The following is a 19,123-nucleotide window of genomic DNA, read 5'->3' on the forward strand; positions in this document are numbered from 1 at the left end:
TCTCTCTCTCTCTCTCCTCTTGATTGTGGATGTAATGGGAATAGCAGTCTCAAGGTCCTGCTGCCAGGCCACCTCCACCCCTACCCCCCATCCCCCACAAATGATGGGCTATAACCTAAACTGTGAACATAAACACACTCATTCTCTCCAAAGTTGCTCTTTGTCAGGATATTTTATCACAGCCAAAAGCTGGAAGGTTCCAGTGAGGGAAGGGGATGAGGGGCACTTGCAGGTGGCTGTGTCCAAACTCTAGTCCTTCCTAAATGGAGGACTGTAGTTAGACTTGTCAACTCTTCTTATTGTCCTAGAAGTCGAACAAATCTAAACAGTCATTGTCAGAAATCGATGCCATGGGTTCAAAGAAAGCCAGCGAGGGCCGAGAGGATACATTTACAGGAAGCTGTTAGGCTGCTTCCTGTGCACGAGTGAGGTTCAGTGTGGATGTCTCCTCTCGGTCCTTATCAGACCAGGGTGAAAAGGAGTCATACCATTCTCTCTTCCAGGCCCCAGCCGTATCTGGAACATGCTGATCCTCATGATCTTCTCAAGATGTATTAATAACTTAATCCCTCGGCTGGCCCCTGCTCTTGTGTGGCCTTCTCTCTGTGATTTGCAGGCAAGACCCAGAGAACTTCAGATTGAGGTGGGGCCTATTGAACTCAATTTACTTGGAAACTGCCCAGAAAAGGCTGGGAGCAGCTAAAAGGAGTCTTCGCCATGGGTGAGGTGACAGCAGAGGAGGTAGAAAAGTTCCTGGATTCAAATATTGGCTTTGCCAAACAATACTATAGCTTTCACTACCGGGGGAAGGTCATCTCAGACCTCCTTGGGGCCAAGGAAGCAGCCATGGACTTCAGCAGCTACCACGATGTGAACAGCGTGGAGGAGAGTGAGATCATCTTTGACCTCCTGCGGGACTTTCAGGAGAACTTACAGACCGAGAAATGCACATTCAACGTCATGAAGAAGCTCTGCTTCCTCCTGCGGGCTGACCGCATGAGCCTGTTCATGTATAGGGCACGCAACGGCATCGCTGAGCTGGCCACCAGGCTCTTCAACGTCCACAAGGATGCCGTCCTAGAGGACTGCTTGGTGATGCCCGACTCCGAGATTGTCTTCCCTCTGGACATGGGTGTCGTGGGCCACGTCGCACACTCCAAAAAGATTGCCAATGTCCCTAACACAGAAGAGGTATGCTCTCCCCATAAGACGGATGTGCGAATGCACTGTTCCCTGGGGTTCTGGAGTCTAAGCCGGCTGGGCTGTTGCTGGCCACCAAGTCTGGGCTAGTCATAGCACAATACCACTCTCTATTTATCAAAAATATTTAGAAGATTTTATTTAGAAAAAAAAGACTCAAAACTAGCAGGAATTTAAAATACTACAAAGAATTGTGTATCTTTCATTCATACTCACCACTTACTGATATCATGCTATATCTGCTTCTCTCTCTATTTCCATGGTCTGCTAGAAGGAAGTTGTAGGCATGCCCTGAGCATACAGCCTTTGGTCTGTAGTTTTAGAGCAGGACATTTCTTCCACAACCACAGTACAATGGTTGAATGTGGGGAGAGTAACAGTCACACAGTACCATCATCTAAATGTGTATATCCAGGGTTTTCCAGGTGTCTCAAGAACACTAATGTAGCCCTGTCTCTTTAGTCCACTCCTGTCTGAGACTGGTCCTCCGTCTGTCTTTGTTTTCTGGAAAGCTGGTGTATTTAAAGAAATATTTGATGCCAAATTGGACAAACCCACAAATATTTTACAGAAATGCCCTTCTATTTTGGCTTATCTAACCCCCACCATCACCACCATATGTTTATTGGAATGTTTGTTAGATCAAGTTTACTATACTCTGGGAGAGGAGAAAGAGAGGGAGGGAGGGAAGGAGGGAGGGAGGGAGGGAGGGGGGGGAAAGACTCATCTGGCACCCCAGGCTGGTCTAGAAGTCCCTGTGTAGCCCAGGCTGGCCTCAGACTCTTGGCAATCCTCTTCTCTCGGCTACCCAAGTGCCAGGATTACAGGCATGAGCCACCTGGTTGTCCCATAGGCCTTCATAATTAGATTGAGTTTCATGTTCTTTCAGTTCACAAAGGCTGTATTATTTTTCTTCATGTTTTCTATCTTGGAAACAGATGATTGTCCGTCCTATTACTGAAAATGTTAACATTGATTACCTGATCTTTTTCCTAAAAATCCAGAAGTTCAGAGGGTCACTGAGAGATGAGCTACAGAGTCAAGTCACAAGCCAGCCGAGGCTACAGAATCAAATCACTGGCCAGCCTGGGCTACAGACAGCCTCCATATCAAAAAAAAAAAAATCCAACCCAACCCAAACCAACCAAATCCTGCAGCTCCTGGGATTTTACTGGAAACTCTGACAAAGATCCCTTAGAGCAGATCCCCTGCCTACTGGATATTATTATATTATAACTGAAGGATACAAAGCTGTCCCACTTGGTCTCCTTGGTCCAAGCCTTCAGAGCTCACTTTAACAGTCTCTTCCTTGGGAACACCCTCTGTTGTAGTTGTCCCCTTCCTGAGGTCGCCGATCAAGGTTCTGGCACCGGGAACCATATTGACTCAATATTTATCCTAGGATCCTACACAATGTCAGGCACACAGCTAGTGGTCAATAAACACAGCCTAAAGACTAGGAACTTTGCGGTGATTTTCCCTTCATTCCACGGCAAGTTAATCCCCAAACTCTAGGGTCACACAGGCCTCATTTACTAGTTAAACCAGTCATACTAAGAAATCATGTTTAACCATTTCCAGGGTCCAGCTCTTGGATATCTTGTGTCCCTTTCATTTGTTTGTTTGTTTGATTGATTGATTGGTTGTTTTGAGACAGGGCCTTGGTTGGCCTAGAACTTGCATTGTAGACCAGACTGGCCTTGAAGTCATGGAGATTCTCTGGCCTCCATGGACTACATGTCTGGCCTCCTGCACATTTTGTGACTTTGTCTTTATCTTACTCCTGTATTTATTTCAGACCAATAGTCTTAAGGTTAAAAAAGGGAAGAGGAGGGGCTGGAAAGACATCGAGGTGCTTGCTGGGCTAGCATGAGAAGCCAAGTTCAATCCCTAGAACCTACACTTAAAAAAAAATTTAAAAAACCAATCATGGTGGCATGTATCTGTAATCCCAGAGCTGGGGAGGTAAAGACAGGCAGAACCTAGGGTTTGATGACTCACTAGCCTAGCTAAGTCAAGGAATTTTAGGCTAGTGTACCTTAACATGTACACACACACACACACACACACACACACACACACACACACTCCAGAGGGGAGAAAAGAGGTCACGTCAAAGTCCATCTTGTCCAACTGGACTCCAGATATCTTAATAAGGGGCTTGCACCCAAATCAGTAAGCGTTACGCCCAAGTTAACACACGAATTCAAGGGGGTCATCAAACAGTGATCACCTGGCCTTTCTCCTAATTACCCAGCCGCCTAGAGGACCACTGAGCATTCTAAGCCAGCATGAGCTACAAGGTCAAGCCTCAGGCCAGCCTAGGCTACCAAGAAACTAGCTCTCTGGAAAACGCCAACACTAGGCAGAGTGCATGAGGGTAATCTCTTCCTGTGTGCCCACTTGTTTATCTCCTTTTCCCTTGTCGTTGGTACACTCTACCTTCGCAGATTCTTGTGTAATATCTCACTCTCTCGGGCCTACAGATGAAACATGGAAACTCTAGCTCTCGGCCACGCGGTGTAAAGCAGAGATGGAATTTAAACTCAGGTACTCTGGCCTTGAGCCCAGGCTCTAACCCTCTGCTACCCCACACCTCCTCCTTAGGTGTAAAATGAGGTCAGGGGATGGAGGGTTACTTACGAAAGGTCATTTCTGATCATGTTTCAGGAGTTATGACCTTATGCCTTGAGGTCAGAGCTGGGTGTGGCTCTTGTCAGAACACAGCCTAAGCAAATCAGTTAGCCTAACTGGGCTCCCCCTTACTGTGTAAAACATTGACAGTACGCTGGTTTTGCCTCCTACGTGCTGGGGTTTCAGGTGGGCTGCTACACCTTCCCAGCTTTTACATGTGTTCTGGGACTCTGAATTCTCGATCCAGCTTATACAACAAGTGCTTTAGCCATTAAGCTATTTCCTAGCCTCCTGACCCAAAGCCTACATGGGCAGTTCCTGTCCCTTATTACAATTCTATTGCTGATAGTAAGGACCTATTCTAAGTGACAGAGCCACACCACATCTGTGTGGGCTATAGAGAGAAAAAAAAAAAATCTAACTTTGCCTTCTGGAGTTTTCCCTTTAGATTCGTTTGGACTCTGGAAGTGCTAGCCCTTCATAGGCCTTGGTGTTGTGGAATCGAGGATAGGAGAAGGTCTGACTTCCGAAGATTAAGGCCTAACAGCATGATGAGCCTCCGGGCTGACCTGTTATTTTCTGTTCAGCTCTCAAAGTTCATCCTTGCAGCCACACCCATGCTTTCCCAGAAGTCTTTAGGTCTGGGGCAGTGTCCCTGGCTGTGAGTGACTCAGCCAAGACCGGGAAGTCCTGAGTGCTTAGGATTTGCATGTTGCTTGCTGCTCTGGCCTTTGGGAAATCTCTCTCTCTATTCTAGGCTCTGGGATGGATGTGGTCTTTCTAGAGAAGCCGAGTAACTAGTGGAGAGGGAGAAGATGGTGTGGACTGGGGTCTGAGTTGTCTCTGAATATCTATAAAGGTATATTTTGAGCCTTCACTGCCCTAGAGAGTCTGGGAATGGTTACAGTTGCTTCACTGTGAAGCTACAAACAAGTTTTCCCAGGGGCTCTCCTGAGTGTTCGCATCCCTGGCAAATCTTTGCTCATCCTTGTGCTTGTTACAAAAGATGAGATCAGCATTGACAGGTAAAATGGAAGGTGATCATCTAAGCTTGGATTTTAATAAACAAAGGGTAATGCTTTAGTAGAAGTATATCCCATGAAATACTTAAGATATGCTTATGGTTAAACAATAATTATTTATCATTTACTTGAAATTCAGATTTAACCTGGCAGCCTGTTTCTGTTGTTGTATCAATCCATTGTGGTCTGATAGGGCACAGAGAGCTACTTCAATTTTCTTGTATCTGTTGAGACTTGCTTTGTGTCCTGGCGTGTGACTGATCAATTTTGGAGAAACTTCCATGAAGTGCAGATAAAAAGTGTATTCTTTCGTGTTTGGGTGAAATAATCTGTAAGTATCTGTTAAGTCCATTTGGTTTATTAGATCAGTTAGCGCCAATGTTCCTGTTTGTTGGAATGAGTGAGGTATTGAAGTCCCCTACTCCATGAGGTGTCCGTCCTCATCTCGCCTCTTTACCGTGTTTGTCCCTGACGTCTCGTCCAGTAGAGTAGGATACTCACTCAATGCGTGAGTGAATGAGGGTCAGCCCCTCTTCAACACCAACCAATTGCATTCTGAAGACTTCAGGACTTCAGGACTGTTAAGAGCCAAGAGAACCGTCACCCGCAGTCTCTCGGATCTAGTCTACCTCTGTTCTCTCCTTTCTGGAGACTCAGAAATGGCCACACCAGACAGGAGAGAAACCGTAAACCCAAACCATCACTCTGACTTCACCCCCAGGGGAAACTGAGGCAGGGTACCAAGTAACCACTGAAGCTGATCTCAGGCAAGCTTCTCAATCTCTGTGGCCCACCCTGATTCACACTGTGCTTTGAACTGGAGGTTCGTGTCTAACGTGATATCCCACCATGCCATGACACCCAGAGAGGGCAACCTCGTCTCACCAGTTGTCTTCCTTCCTTTCCCTGTTGCTGTGATAAAACACGATGACACAAGAAACTTAGAGGAGAAAGGGTTTGTGCTCTGTCTCAGTCAGGGTTCTCTAGAGTCACAGACTTACGGAATGGCTCTATTTATTAAGGGAAAATATTGGAATGACGTACAGTCTGCCGTCCAACGAACCCAACAATGGGCAGCTGTGAATGGGAAGTCCAAGAATCTAGCAGTTGCTCGGTCTCTCAAAGCTAGGTGTTTCAGCTAGTCTTCTGTGTAACCTGGAATCTTGAGGAAGTAGGTTTCAACAGATATGCTGGCAAGTATGTGTAAGCAGGTGAAGAAGAAGGAAGCCTTCCTTCTTCCATTGTCCTTATGTAGGCCTCCAGCAGAAGGTATGGCCCAGATTAAAGGTATGTACCTGGACCTAAGCTGTTCTTTTCTTGGAACTTGCTCTATTCCAGGCTGGCCTTGAACTCAGAGATCTGTTTGCTTCTGTCTCCTTGGATTAAACGTGTGTATCACTTTGCCTAGACCTAAGCTTTTCATGGATGCTATGTTTCAAGATCAGAATCAAAAGCCTGTGTCTTCCAGCCTCAAGATCTGAGTCACAGGTGTGCCCTCCATTTATGGATTGTAGTTCATTCCAGATATAGTCAAGTTGACAACTGGAAATAGCCATCACGTGCTCTCTTGCTGTTCAAGGGCACAGTCTATCAGGGTAAAGTCAAGGGCTCAGCCCCCACCATGGTGGGGGAAGATCAAGGCAGAAGGAATTTGAGCACTGGTCACAACACATTCACAGTCTTGAAGCAGAGAATGATAAACGGATGCTTGCTGCTGAATGTTCTTTCTCTACTTACATAGTCCAGGATCCCAGCCAAGGAATAGTGCCACCCACAGTGGACAGGTCTTCCTATCTTAGTTAGCAATAAAGGTAATTCCCCACAGGCTCTGACCGTATCCAGTGCCTAACACAGAGCCAAGGCTCAATAAATACAAATAAATGAATGGATGAATGAATGAATGAATTAACCAATTAACCAGTGAATAAACCAACATCCAATGAATGGGTAGAGGAGCTGCGCTACTTATCAGCAAGGGACTTGTCCATGATTGAGAAGGAAGAGCTCAGTTTGGCAGATTTGATAATGTATGTAAGTCATCTGACTTTTAGCAGAGCACACCATTATTATTCAGTACGTAATGGATTCTGTTAACAGATCGTGCCATGGGTCCCACAGAATTCATCACTGTGAGTGTTTGAAAGGAGGAACTGGGGAATAGGGAATGAGAAGCAGAATTTGAATCTAGGCATGGTGATGTATGCCTGAAATCCCAGCACTCAGGAGGCTAAGCCAGGAAGATGGTGAGTCTGAGGCCACACTGGGGTCATGAGCCAGATGTAGACACATAGAAGTTCTCCTGCACAATGAATGAGTGAATGAATGAATGAATGAATGAATGCTGAGGCTTGCCACTCCAAATCTGTGCCCTCCACTCTTCCCCTCCCTCTCAATGCCTCAGGCACACAGATCTTTCTTTTCTTTGAGTCTTCTGTCTTAGGGTTTCATTGTTGTGAAGAGACACCATGACCCACTGGCAACTCTTATAAAGGAAAACATTTAATTGAGGCCGCCTTGCAGTTCAGAGGTTTAGTCCATTTTCATTATGGTGGGAAACATAGTGGCGCGCAGGCAGACATGGTGCTGGAGAAGGAGCTGAGAGTTCTACATCTGGATCCACAGGCAGCAGAGAGTGAGACACATCTCCTCCAACAAGGCCACGCCTCCTAATGGTGCTGCTCCCTATGGGCCTACGGGAGCCATTTTTATTCAAACTGCCATATCTTCCAAGCCCATCCCTACCTTCTAGACTTTGCAGTTAAGTCCCTCCTTAGAATGAATGCCCCCCCTCTTCTGCCTTGGGCCCCCAGCTCAGTGCTACCTTTCAGAGAAGCCTTCCTGATCCCCATTCAAACCTGAACAGCGTCCGTCTATCGCCCTCCCATCACTGTGAAGGCATTCCTGGTTCCTTCAGAGCGGATGCTATCAGGCTGCAGGGTACATGCTGAACTCTATTCTTATTTTTTAAAAAGATGTATTCATTTCATGTACATGAGTGCACTGTCACTGTCTTCAGACACACTAGAAGAGGGCATCAGATCCCATTACAGATGGTTGTGAGCCACCATGTGGTTGCTGGACATTGAACTCAGGCCCTCTGGAAGAGCAGTCGGTGCTCTGAACTGCTGAGCCATCTCTCCAGTCCCCTCTTTTCTTAATTTTTCATGTCTCCTCTATTTAACTATGTCTTACCAGAATAAAAGTCTCCCGTTCTCTACTGTGGCCCCAGGGTTCAGAGCAGTGTGCCACTCAGAAAGCATTCTGTCAGTCCCGAGTGAACGAATGACTCTGGGCCTTCCTTAACCAAGTCTCTTATGCCTGGCTTTTAAAATCAATGGTTTGGGAGGGAGGAAATGGCTCAGTAGGTAAGAGAGCTTGCTTTACCACCATGAAGACTTGAGTTCAAATCCCCAGCACTTATACACACACAAAATAGTCAGATTATAGCTATCTGTGTCTACAACCTCAGTGCTGGGAGACAGAGACAGACAGACTCCTAGCACTCAGGGGCCACCCAACCTAGTCAAACTGACCAGCTCGGTGTTCAATAGGAGACTCTGTCTCAAGGGAATGAGACAGATGTTGTCCTTTGCCTCCACCTCAATTCCATGCATGTGCATGTGCACATGTGCAAGCACACACACACACACACACACACACACACGCACACACACACGCACACACGTACGCACGCACACATGCACACATGCGCAGAGTAGTTTAGGGGTATTTACTATGGGATGGATACAGGGATGGTAATGCTTATGTAGACTCCAGTCATTTGGGAGATGGAGTGTCCATGAAGAGTGTCCTTGGCTGGGAACTCTCCGTGTGTGTGATGGTAATCCACGAGACAGGATCTGGACTCACCTCACAGACCTCTGGGCATGTCGTTGAGGGAGTATTTTGGTCAGATCAGCCGAGGTGGGAAGACCCACCCTAAATGTGAGCAGCATCATTCCTATTCCCATGGGCTGATGTTCCAGACAGTCTACCGAGGAGAAAGCAAGCAGAGTATAGCCATTTTCTCCTCTCTGCTCGCTGCAGTGTGTTCGGCTGCCCCTTGCTCCTGTCAACACTCCTTTCTGGAAGTGGCAAACTGTGTCCCCTCAAACTGGGAGCCAGATTAAGTCCTTTCTCTCTGAAGTTACATTTGTCAGGTAGTTGAGCACAGCGATGAGAAATGTGATGAATATTCTGGAAAAGAGGGTTCTGGCAGATTTAGAGACATCTGCCTTAGAGCAGGTGAATCCTGGCTTCCCTTGCTGAAGGTGAATATTGTAAAGCCGAACTGAGATGAATCTGAGCATGCCTGACCCTGGACATAGGCCCTCAGCAGGGTCTTCTGAGAGTGACACAGAAAACCCTCCTTGGCTGCAGCTGCCTTCTAGCCTTTTCTAATCCCCAAAGGCTAATTCAAGTGGAGCATGGCTGGCTTATCTTAATCCCTTTACCCTTCACGGGGTTGAGTCATCTTCCCTGACCTTATGCCATTGCCTATTTATTGAATCTCGCTCTCTCCAGGAAGAAATCCTGACAACCAGAGCACCGCACCAGGAAAGTGAGCTGTAGGGAAAATTATGCCACCTTAGTTCTAGAAAAGTTCTAGAATTGGCTGTGTAGATGAATCGTTCTTCTCAGAAGAGTGCACACTGTTGGTGTTTGGGCTGGCTCAGGTCCCATGAGACATGGCAGTCCGGAAATGTACCCGCGGTACTGGAGACAGAAAGGTGGATTCTTTTGACCATAGACAGTCCAGCCTGTGTCTCCTCTCCCTGACCACATGGACTGTATCAAAGCCTCTAAGGATCCCTCAGGCTGCCTTTGGGGTTCGGAGTCAGGGTGTGTGGGTCTCTGCATGCTACAGTTTTCAGCTAAGCTTTTATGGCCTGTATAACTTTAGTGCTACTGTGACCAAATACATGACAGAGACAAGAGAAGAGGTCGTTGGCATGACTCAGTGGCTGCTTGAGTTTGATCCCAGAACCCATGTGAAAGTGGAACAAAAGAAATCGCTCCGCAAAGCTATCCTGTGATTGCCACATGAGCCCTGGCACACGTCCCTCACCACAAACATCATGCCTCTCCCTTAATGATAACACATAATATTTTTAACTGAAGGAAAGAGGGATTGCTTTGGCTCATGGTTTGGGGCTGGTAGTCCGTCATGGGGACATCGTGAAAGGACAGGGCAGTTCATAGGGCGGTTGTTGAGCAGAGAAAAAGAATGTCTTGGGTCAGCTTTCCCCACCCCTCTGCTTACAGGTCCAGCCCTACATTCAGGGCTGGTGTCCCCTTTTTGGCAATCCTCTCTGGAAAGTTGCACACACACACACACACACACACACAGAGGTTTGCTTCACTGAGCTCCTAGGCACTTCTTAACCCAGTCAAGATGCCGATCAAACTTACTGCTGGTGATTCATCGGTGAAGACCTTGAATCTTAGCCACTTGGTATAGGCCTGATACATAGTGGAGTTTCATATGGATCTGTAGGATGGGAATGACCATTGAAATGATTGTGTAGATGGTAACCGGCTTGTTATAAAAAGTGAAAATAAGGGGCCCTCGGGCCTGAGGGTGTTCAGTGCCCCAGTGTAGGGGAATACCAGGGCGGGAGGATGGGAGTGGGTGGGTGGAGGAGCACCCTCATAGAGGCAGGGGAATGAGGGTGTAAAATGAGGGGATTTAAAATGTAAATAAAGAAAATATTTTTTTAAAAGGTGAAAATATATGCTTGTGATTCCAGCACTTGTGGGAGGCTGAGGCAAGAGGATGGAGAATTTAAGGTTGGCCTGGACTATGTAGTGAGATGGTATCCAAATGGATACAAGAGAGGTGGAGCTGAAAATAACAAAGCCCTTGTTCAATGAGGTGGACCCCAGTGTAGCTTCTCTGAGACAATGTGAGCCGAGAAGAACTGAGGTTTTAAGCGCTCACAGGTCATGTCAATTCTGAGCTGCAGATCTCCTTTCTCTGAGATAGGCTATTGGTCCCTCTACCATGGTGATGCCCCTAACTCCCTCACAGCTCCTACTGGGCTTCACTGCCTTGATGTGTTTGTCTTCCATGGCCCTTAGCAGACGTTAGGCCGCTGCCGCCGCCACCTTCTCCTCTTCCTCCTCCTCCTCCTCCTCCTCCTGGACTACTTCTACTTCTTCTTCTTCTTCTTCTTCTTCTTCTTCTTCTTCTTCTTCTTCTTCTTCTTCTTCTTCTTCTTCTTCTTCTTCTTCTTCTTCTTCTTCTTCCCCCTCCTCCTCCCCCTCCTCCTCCTAATGATGTTGGAGGTGTACATGGTCACCTCAGGTCACCAGGACCTTGCTAAAAGGGAACAGATAGATGCCATCATCCCCTTGTCAGCAGGGTCTCTGAGACCTGTTCTTTTTATTCATCTGTCTCTCTGTCCTTGACTCTTTCAGGATGAACATTTCTGTGACTTCGTGGACAATCTCACAGAATATCAGACCAAGAGCATCCTGGCTTCCCCCATCATGAATGGGAAGGACGTGGTAGCCATAATCATGGCTGTGAATAAAATAGATGAACCCCACTTCACCAAGAGAGATGAAGAGGTAAGGCTGCCTGAGATACCTCTGAGGAGGCCATGCTAGCCCATTCTTCCAGCTCATGGAATTCTCCAACCTTGCTGTTGGGCTTGACTTTAGTTTTCCCAAATATAAGGCTGGGGGACAGCCAAGCACGGTGGTCCATGTCTGTGATTTCAGTATTTGACAGGCTGTGCCAGGAATATTGTCATATGTTTGGTGCATACCCGTAATTATAATTATATAGCCTGGCCTGCACAATGAGCTTCAGCTCCAGGGCAGCATATACTACAGATCAGACCTGTCTCAGAACTAAGAGAGAGAGAGTGGGGGGTGTGGGGTTCACCTGCTAGTCTCTGAGAGAAACAGGGGAAGATGACACTGCAGACACTGGATTTGGGGGTTAGGAATGGAGAGGTGATTGGTCGGGGTCTCTTGAAATCTTGTTTTATTAGACAAATCACTTTATGACTTAGTTAGGGTTCTATTGCTATGAAGAGACACCACGACGATGATGACAGCAATACTAATAAAAGAAAATATTTAATTGGGGCTGGCTTAGAGTTCAGAGGTTTAGTCCATTGTCATCACTGTGGGAAGCATGGCAGTGTGCAGGCAGTCGCGGTGCTGGGGAGTTAGCTAAGAGGTCTATATCTTGATCAGGTTGGCAGGCAGCAAGAAGAGAAAGAGAAAGTAAGAGAAAGCCTGGTTGAGCTTCTGAAATCTCAAAGCTCATCCCCAGTGATATGCTCCCTCCAGCAAGGCCACTCCTGCTCCACCAAGGCCGTACATAGGTCCTAATCATTTCAAATAATGCCACTCCCTATGAGCCCTTGGGTTTTTCATTCAAACCACCACAGTTATCTTCCCTGGAAGTGCTGTGTTTTGTTTTGTTTTTAAATTTGTAAAGCGGGGTGATTTTATAGTATCTGCTTCACATTGACTTATAACGACCAGGTATCTTATACCGAGGACTTTACACAGGGACATCAAGTTCAATATACACTAGCTATTTTTATTAATACATTCTCACTACCAAATTAACACACGTTGTGAGTTCTTGTTCACAGTGCAACACGTGAGGAGTCTGCACTCCATGGCTCAGCTGTGCAAATCACTTCTTCCCTGAAGGTTTTAACGGTGGTCAGACTTTTTATTTTTGCTGGCTGCAGAAGATTGAGAGGAAGGATTCCTCCTTCTCATCTGCTTCCCTCGTGCCGTTTGAATCTGTAGATTCTTCTCAAGTACCTCAACTTCGTGAATCTGATCATGAAGGTATTCCACCTGAGCTACCTGCACAACTGTGAGACCCGTCGCGGCCAGGTAAGCGGCCTGGCTCCAGAGCAGGAGTGGGGGTGGGAGTGGGAGTGGGGGTAGGAGTCGGGGGTGATGAGCATGTCCTTCTACTGAAGCATTGACGGGGTCAGGGCGGCTGGTGTGAAGGTGCTGGGAACGACTGAGCTGTGTCTGGTGGGAGGCCCCAGTATTAGGAGGTGATGAATGTTTGTGTCTTAGTCAGGGTTTCTATTCCTGCACAAACATCATGACCAAGAAGCAAGTTGGGGAGGGAAGGGTTTATCCAGCTTACACTTCCATGTTGCTGTTCATCCCCAAAGGAAGTCAGAACCAGAAATCAAGCAGGTCATGAAGCAGGAGCTGATCCAGAGGCCATGGAGGGATGTTCCTTACTGGCTTGCTTCCCCTGGCTTGCTCAGCTCGCTCTCTTATAGAACCAAGACTACCAGTCCAGAGATGGCACCACCCACAAGGTGCCACTTCAACTCTCCAAGCCTCAGTTTTCCACCTATAAAATGGGGCTAATGACCCCACCTGTTTCTCTAGATCAGTGGTTCTTTTTATTTATTTATTTATTTATTTATTTATTTATTTATTTATTTATTTATTATTATATGTAAGTACACTGTAGCTGTCTTCAGACACTCCAGAAGGGGGCGTCAGATCTTGTTACAGATGGTTATGAGCCACCATGTGGTTGCTGGGATTTGAACTCTGGACCTTCAGAAGAGCAGTCGGGTGCTCTTACCCACTGAGCCATCTCACCAGCCCCCTAGATCAGTGGTTCTTAATCTTCCTGATGCTGCAACACTTTAATGCAGGTCCTCATGCGGTGGTGACCGCCGCCACCCCCCTCCCCCACCCAACCATAATATAAGTTTCATTGCTACTTCATAACTGTAATTTTGCTACTGTTATGAGTCATAATGTAAATATCTGTATTTTCCTATGGTCTTAGGTGACCCCTGTGAAAGGGTCATTTGACCCCCAAAGGGGTTGCAACCTACAGGCTGAGAACCAGTGTTCTAGATTATTATGAGACTTAAATAGATTAAGTAGAAAACTTTGCAGAATTAGTTATTTTTCTACCTAGTGAATTTCTAAGTTGTGCTTCAAAAACTCGGATTGTGGGGGCAGGGATTTGTGAGGGCGGGACTGGGAGGAGAGGAGCGGAGGGGCTGTAATCAGGATGTAAAATGAATACAAAAATAATCGGAAAAAAAACTGTTTTTTTTTTTTTTCCAAATGTCTTCAGATATTGCTGTGGTCTGGGAGCAAGGTCTTTGAAGAGCTCACGGATATAGAGAGGCAGTTCCACAAGGCCCTGTACACGGTCCGGGCCTTCCTCAACTGCGACAGATACTCCGTAGGACTCTTAGACATGACCAAACAGAAGGTAAGAAGACTTCAAGGGCAGACCTTTCTAAGGTGATTGAACGCAGTCTGGTCAATAATTCAACTAGCACAGGACACAGTCTGGGATGGATTTGGATGCCTGTGAAGGGAGATAGCTCAGTGAGTGACATGCTTGCCTTGAAGCCGTGAAGACCTGAGTTTACCCCTAGGACAGATATTAAAGGCACGTGCCAGCAATAACATAAGTGCAGAGGTCAGAGGACAACGTTTAGGAGTCTGTTCTCCCCCTTCCACCACGGGTTCTGGGGATTGAATTCAGGTCATCGGGCTCACATGGGCAAGCGCTTTTTACCCTGGAGCCATTCTGCTGCCTACGGGAGAGTTCTCTGTAAGCCTGGATCCGGGTCCTCTGCTGTCTCACAAACATCTCCGACTGCAAGCTTTCTTTATCTTAAAGGTGTCTTTGGAGCATGGTGGTGCACACCTTTAATCCCAGCACTCGGGAGGTAGAAGCAGGTGGATCTCCGTGAGTTCGAAGCCAGCCTGCCTGGTCTACAGAGTGAGTTCCAGGATAGGCAGGGTTACACAAAGAAACCCCGTCTTAACCCCTCCCTCACAAAAGTGTGTTTTGGTGAATAGAAATCTGAGCCATATAAATAATCACTTTTTCTTATGGCTGTTGACTTCTGTGCCCTGTTTAAGAAAATCTTTTCGAGCCTCTAAGATTCAGAAAAATATTTTACTTATTCATGTAAGTTTTATTTTTTGTGGATTTGATATGTAGCTCTACAGTATAACAAAAATTTTAATGTATACTATGATAAATATTACTACTCCATATAGACAACCAACCAACCAATTATATCGTCTGAAAAAGACCCACCCTTCCCCACTGCCCTACTGAAAAGTCCACCTTTTCTCACTGTCCCATTAAAAAGCCTGTCTTTCCTCCGGCTGGTTTCTGGAATCTCTAGTTCGTTGCATTGGCTTTATTTCTCGCTTGTTATTCTACAATGCCACCCTTAATTTCAGCATGTTTATACAATATCTTGACATACACTTGTGAAAAGATCCTGGGTTTGGTGTTTTGTGTTAAAGAGTTCTTCACCGGGTGTTACATTTCATGGTCTTTCTCCCTGTATTTTCCACCCTTTCATACTTAGGGGCTTCAGTTTGAATATTTCTTCTCATGCTGGGCAACAACAAAGTTCTTGCTTACCTTCTTCAAGAAACATTAAGTTCTAAGGCAGTGCTTCTCAGCCTTAGGCTGTGACCCTTAAATACAGTTCCTCATGCTGGAGTGAGGCCCCGTCCCAACCATAAAATTATTTTGTTGCTACTTCATAACTGTAATTTTGCTACTGCACTGAATCATAATGTAAACTTTTTTTTTTTTTTTTTTGAGATAGAGGGTTGCCAAAGGGGTTGAGACCCACAGACTGAGAACCTCTGTTGTAGGCCATGTGTGGTGTTTCATGCATCGTAAACAAGTGGCAAACGGGACATGGGACTCTGTCAGGGTCCCCAGTTCACATTCTCACCCAGACCAGCATCTCTTTCTATAGTCAGAAGTCTAGAAAAAGTACCCAACAAGATGGAAGGCCAAGGGTGTGGAGTGTGAACTTCCTATGAACTCCCTCTGTTTGACTCCCCACCTCCGGGCGATATTAGCATAAGCGAACCTCATGATAAGCCTACTCAATGGCACAAAGGAGAGAATGGCATCTACACAGGGTTGGAGAGGGTGGCGTCTACACGGGTGGTTTCAGTGCTATTAGGTCTCTGTTTGTCCCTAGGCACTAACAGCTCAGTGATCAGATGGAGCCCTGGAGGAGGAAGGCCTTCTCTGAAGGCAGGGACTTTGACCTAACACAAGCTTTGCATCCCTGCATGCAAAGAACACCAGCAAAGGAGCCACAGGCAGAGGCCTGGGTAGCCCTGGTGACTTCTCCTCATGAGCCTTCTTTTTGGGCTCTTTTTTTCCCCTCTTCCTTTCTTTCTTAGACAAGGTCTCCTGAATCCTAGGCTAGTCTTGACCTTGGTCAAAGATGAGCTTGAGTTCCTGATCTCCCCGTCTCTACCCCCTAAGCCCTGGGAGTCCAGGCAAGTGCTTCTACATGCATTTGGTGTTTTATGTTGGAACCCAGGGCTTTAGGCATGCTAGGCAAACACTGCACTAATTGAGCCACATCCACAACCCTCTTTCATCTGTCTTCTACTTGTGTCTTGGGCCATGGTAAAAAGAAAAACTCGAGGGCTGGAGAGATGGCCCAGCGGTTAAGAGCACTGAGTGCTCTTCCCAAGGTCCTGAGTTCCAATCCCCAGCAACCATATGGTGGCTCACAACCACAAATAATGAGATCTGATGCCCTCTTCTGGTGTGTCTGAAGACAGCTACATATAATAAATGAATAGAACTTTTTAAAAAAAATCTCAAAATAAAATAAGCTCAGTAAGGAATGTTTGTGTGAATCAGGTGGCACCCAGACAGCAAGCCATCAAGGGCTCTGCTCTATAGCATGGGCAGAGAGCTCGTCTAGGTTGAATGAAATGAAGCTCGTGTATAACTTGATTAGCTACAGTTACACATTTGTCTGATTTAGGTATGATCTGGTCAGCTGGCTGGCTGCGATTGCTTAAAATTGAATTTGTCACAAAAATATGTCTCTTAGGTTATGACTCCAGAGCTGGGCTGGAGCCCAGGCCCTTGCACAGGCTAGTCACATTCTTTAACCCTGGACAGCCCCAGCCTCAGCCTTTGGTTGTTACGCAGGGACGTGTATTGTAGCACAGGAGCCCAAGTGCAAGGTCAGGCTGAGGTGCATGCCATGCTTAAGGCGTTAAATAGCTTTTAGGACCTTTTGAATTTCTTTCACAACACTTTACCAATTAAAAGCAGCATTTTGGGAGTTGACAGTGGGATTATGCAATGTGTTTTGAGAGCTCATATTTTCTCTATTGCTGCTCTTTCTCGTTTTTTCTTTTCTTTTTTTTTTTATTAATCATTCCATTCATTTACATCTCAAATGATATCCCACTTCCCAGTTACCCCTCTGCAATTCCCCACCTCCACCCTCCCACCCCCACCCCATATCCACCCTCTCCCTCCTCCCCTTTGCCTCCATAAGGGTGCTCCCCCACCCACCCACACTCTTGTGCCCCACTGCTCCAGCATCCCCCTACGCTGGGGCATCAAACCTCCACAGGACCAAGGGTCTCCCCTCCCATTGCTGTCAGGCAAGGCCGTCCCCTGCTACCTGCTATTGTATCTGATGAGCAGAAACAAAACTGCAACATGTACATGTCTATATAGCTGTGGCATCATCATCATCATCATCATCATCATCATCATCATCAAGTCCCTAGTTTAAAAAAAACTTCTTTGTGCGTGTTGCCGTTTTGTGTATTTACATGTGTGTGTGCACGTACCACCATGCTTAAAGTCAGAGGCCATCTGCTTTGGGTGTCAGTCCTCTCCTGCCTGGAGACTTACAGGGTCTCTTTACCGTCTGCTATTCCATGAGACAGGCTAGCTAGCTAGAGAGTTTCAGGAATCCTCCTGCCTCCATTACAGACACAGTGCTACTGTGCCCCACTTTACCTGGGATCTAGGATTCGAACTCAGGAGGTCTCACACTTGCAAAGCAAGCACTTTCACCTACTGAGCTGTTTCCTCAGCACCAAGTTCTACAACACCAGGGACACCCCACTCATCACCCATATTTAGGCTGATTCGACAGATCTGTTTATCAATGTCTAACAAATATGTTTATTCCAAGTCTGCTCTTAGGTATCAGTGATCTTTTCACCTCCAAACTTCAATGGTAGACAACTCATATAGGTTGGACATCTCTTTAAGAACAGACAAACGTAATTTTTTTTTTTTTTTAATCCCTAGGAATTTTTTGATGTGTGGCCAGTTCTGATGGGCGAGGCTCCAGCTTACTCTGGTCCCAGGACTCCAGACGGAAGGGTAAGTTTCTTTGAGATCTTTTCCATATGCCAGGCTTGGCAGTCTTGCCCAGACTTGCTTTAATTTATCATGCATATTTATCTTCACTATATTAGGCTCTCTCTCCTGGTAATTCCTCCCCACTTTCCAACCCTGTCACTTGCAAAAGCTTAATATCTTGCTGGAGTTTCAGAGGGACCCAGGGGAACAGGCAGATGAGGCAGGAGTGAACACTCACATCCTGCAGACAGGGATGAGCCCGCGGATGTCCTGCGGCTGGCTCAAGGATCTTCCCAGCAGGAAGGTAGAACCAGTTTGCAACTAGAAAGAGGCTCAGATCTAATCTAGAATGCTCACGTTGGTAGCCAGAGTGCAGTCACAACTACTCGGTATGTTTGTTAGCTGCATGCATTTACTTGTTTATTTCTACTTACAAAAAAAAAAAAAAAAAAAAAAGCTGGACTGGTTTATAATGATAGTCTTTTTTTCTTGTAGTAGGTTCTAAATTTATTTTGAGAAGACAGAAGGTAAGTTAGATGGGATCCAGCAGCCACAGGATAACAGTCCACATCACTCAGAGTTCTTATGACCTCCTGGCTAGGTGGCCCTGCTTGCCTCCCACCCCTTGTAGCACAGGGGCACAGGATGTCATATAACCAGGTGGTACCTGCCAGAGCTGTGGTTGCTCCAAAGAGGGAAAGGAAAAGAAAGTCAGCATTGGCTGAACATTTGGATCAGCACACCGCTGTTTGTGCCCCGGGAAGTTCAGTGCAATGACGCTGACCACACTCCTGTGATTAAATGGGGGGATGGGTTCCCTGAAACAAGTCATGTTATGCTCCTTCTAGAGAAGACACAGGAGGAGCCCTGCACAAACCCACAGATATCCTGAAGAAACCTAGCCAAGGCTGGTTAGCCTCATGTTATTCATGTGTGAATGGAAAACAACAATAATAATAACAAAACCCAAATACCAGGCCAGGTATAGTGGCTCATTCCTGCAATCCCAGCAATGGGAAGGCTGAAACAGGAGGATCACTGTAAGGTCAAGTCTACCCTGGGGTACATAGAGAATTCTGGGCTAGCCTGGACTGTAGTGTAAGACCCTGTCTCAAAA

General features: G+C 46.4%; 1 protein-coding gene across 1 annotated transcript in view; it reads left to right on the forward strand.

Moving 5' to 3' along the window:
• Positions 1 to 450: 450 nt before the first annotated feature.
• Pde6a (phosphodiesterase 6A) overlaps positions 451 to 19,123 on the forward strand; it is a 64,633-nt gene continuing 45,960 nt past the window's right edge. Inside the window, exons 1-5 of the mRNA XM_021214420.1 lie at positions 451 to 1,191; positions 11,277 to 11,429; positions 12,636 to 12,725; positions 13,954 to 14,094; positions 17,953 to 18,027. Coding sequence (XP_021070079.1) covers positions 718 to 1,191; positions 11,277 to 11,429; positions 12,636 to 12,725; positions 13,954 to 14,094; positions 17,953 to 18,027 — 933 coding nt within the window. The 5' untranslated portion in view covers positions 451 to 717. The remainder of the gene's footprint in view (positions 1,192 to 11,276; positions 11,430 to 12,635; positions 12,726 to 13,953; positions 14,095 to 17,952; positions 18,028 to 19,123) is intronic.

The sequence above is a fragment of the Mus pahari genome, chromosome 15 (genome assembly GCF_900095145.1).
Source record: "Mus pahari chromosome 15, PAHARI_EIJ_v1.1, whole genome shotgun sequence".
Classification (NCBI taxonomy): Eukaryota; Metazoa; Chordata; class Mammalia; order Rodentia; family Muridae; genus Mus; species Mus pahari.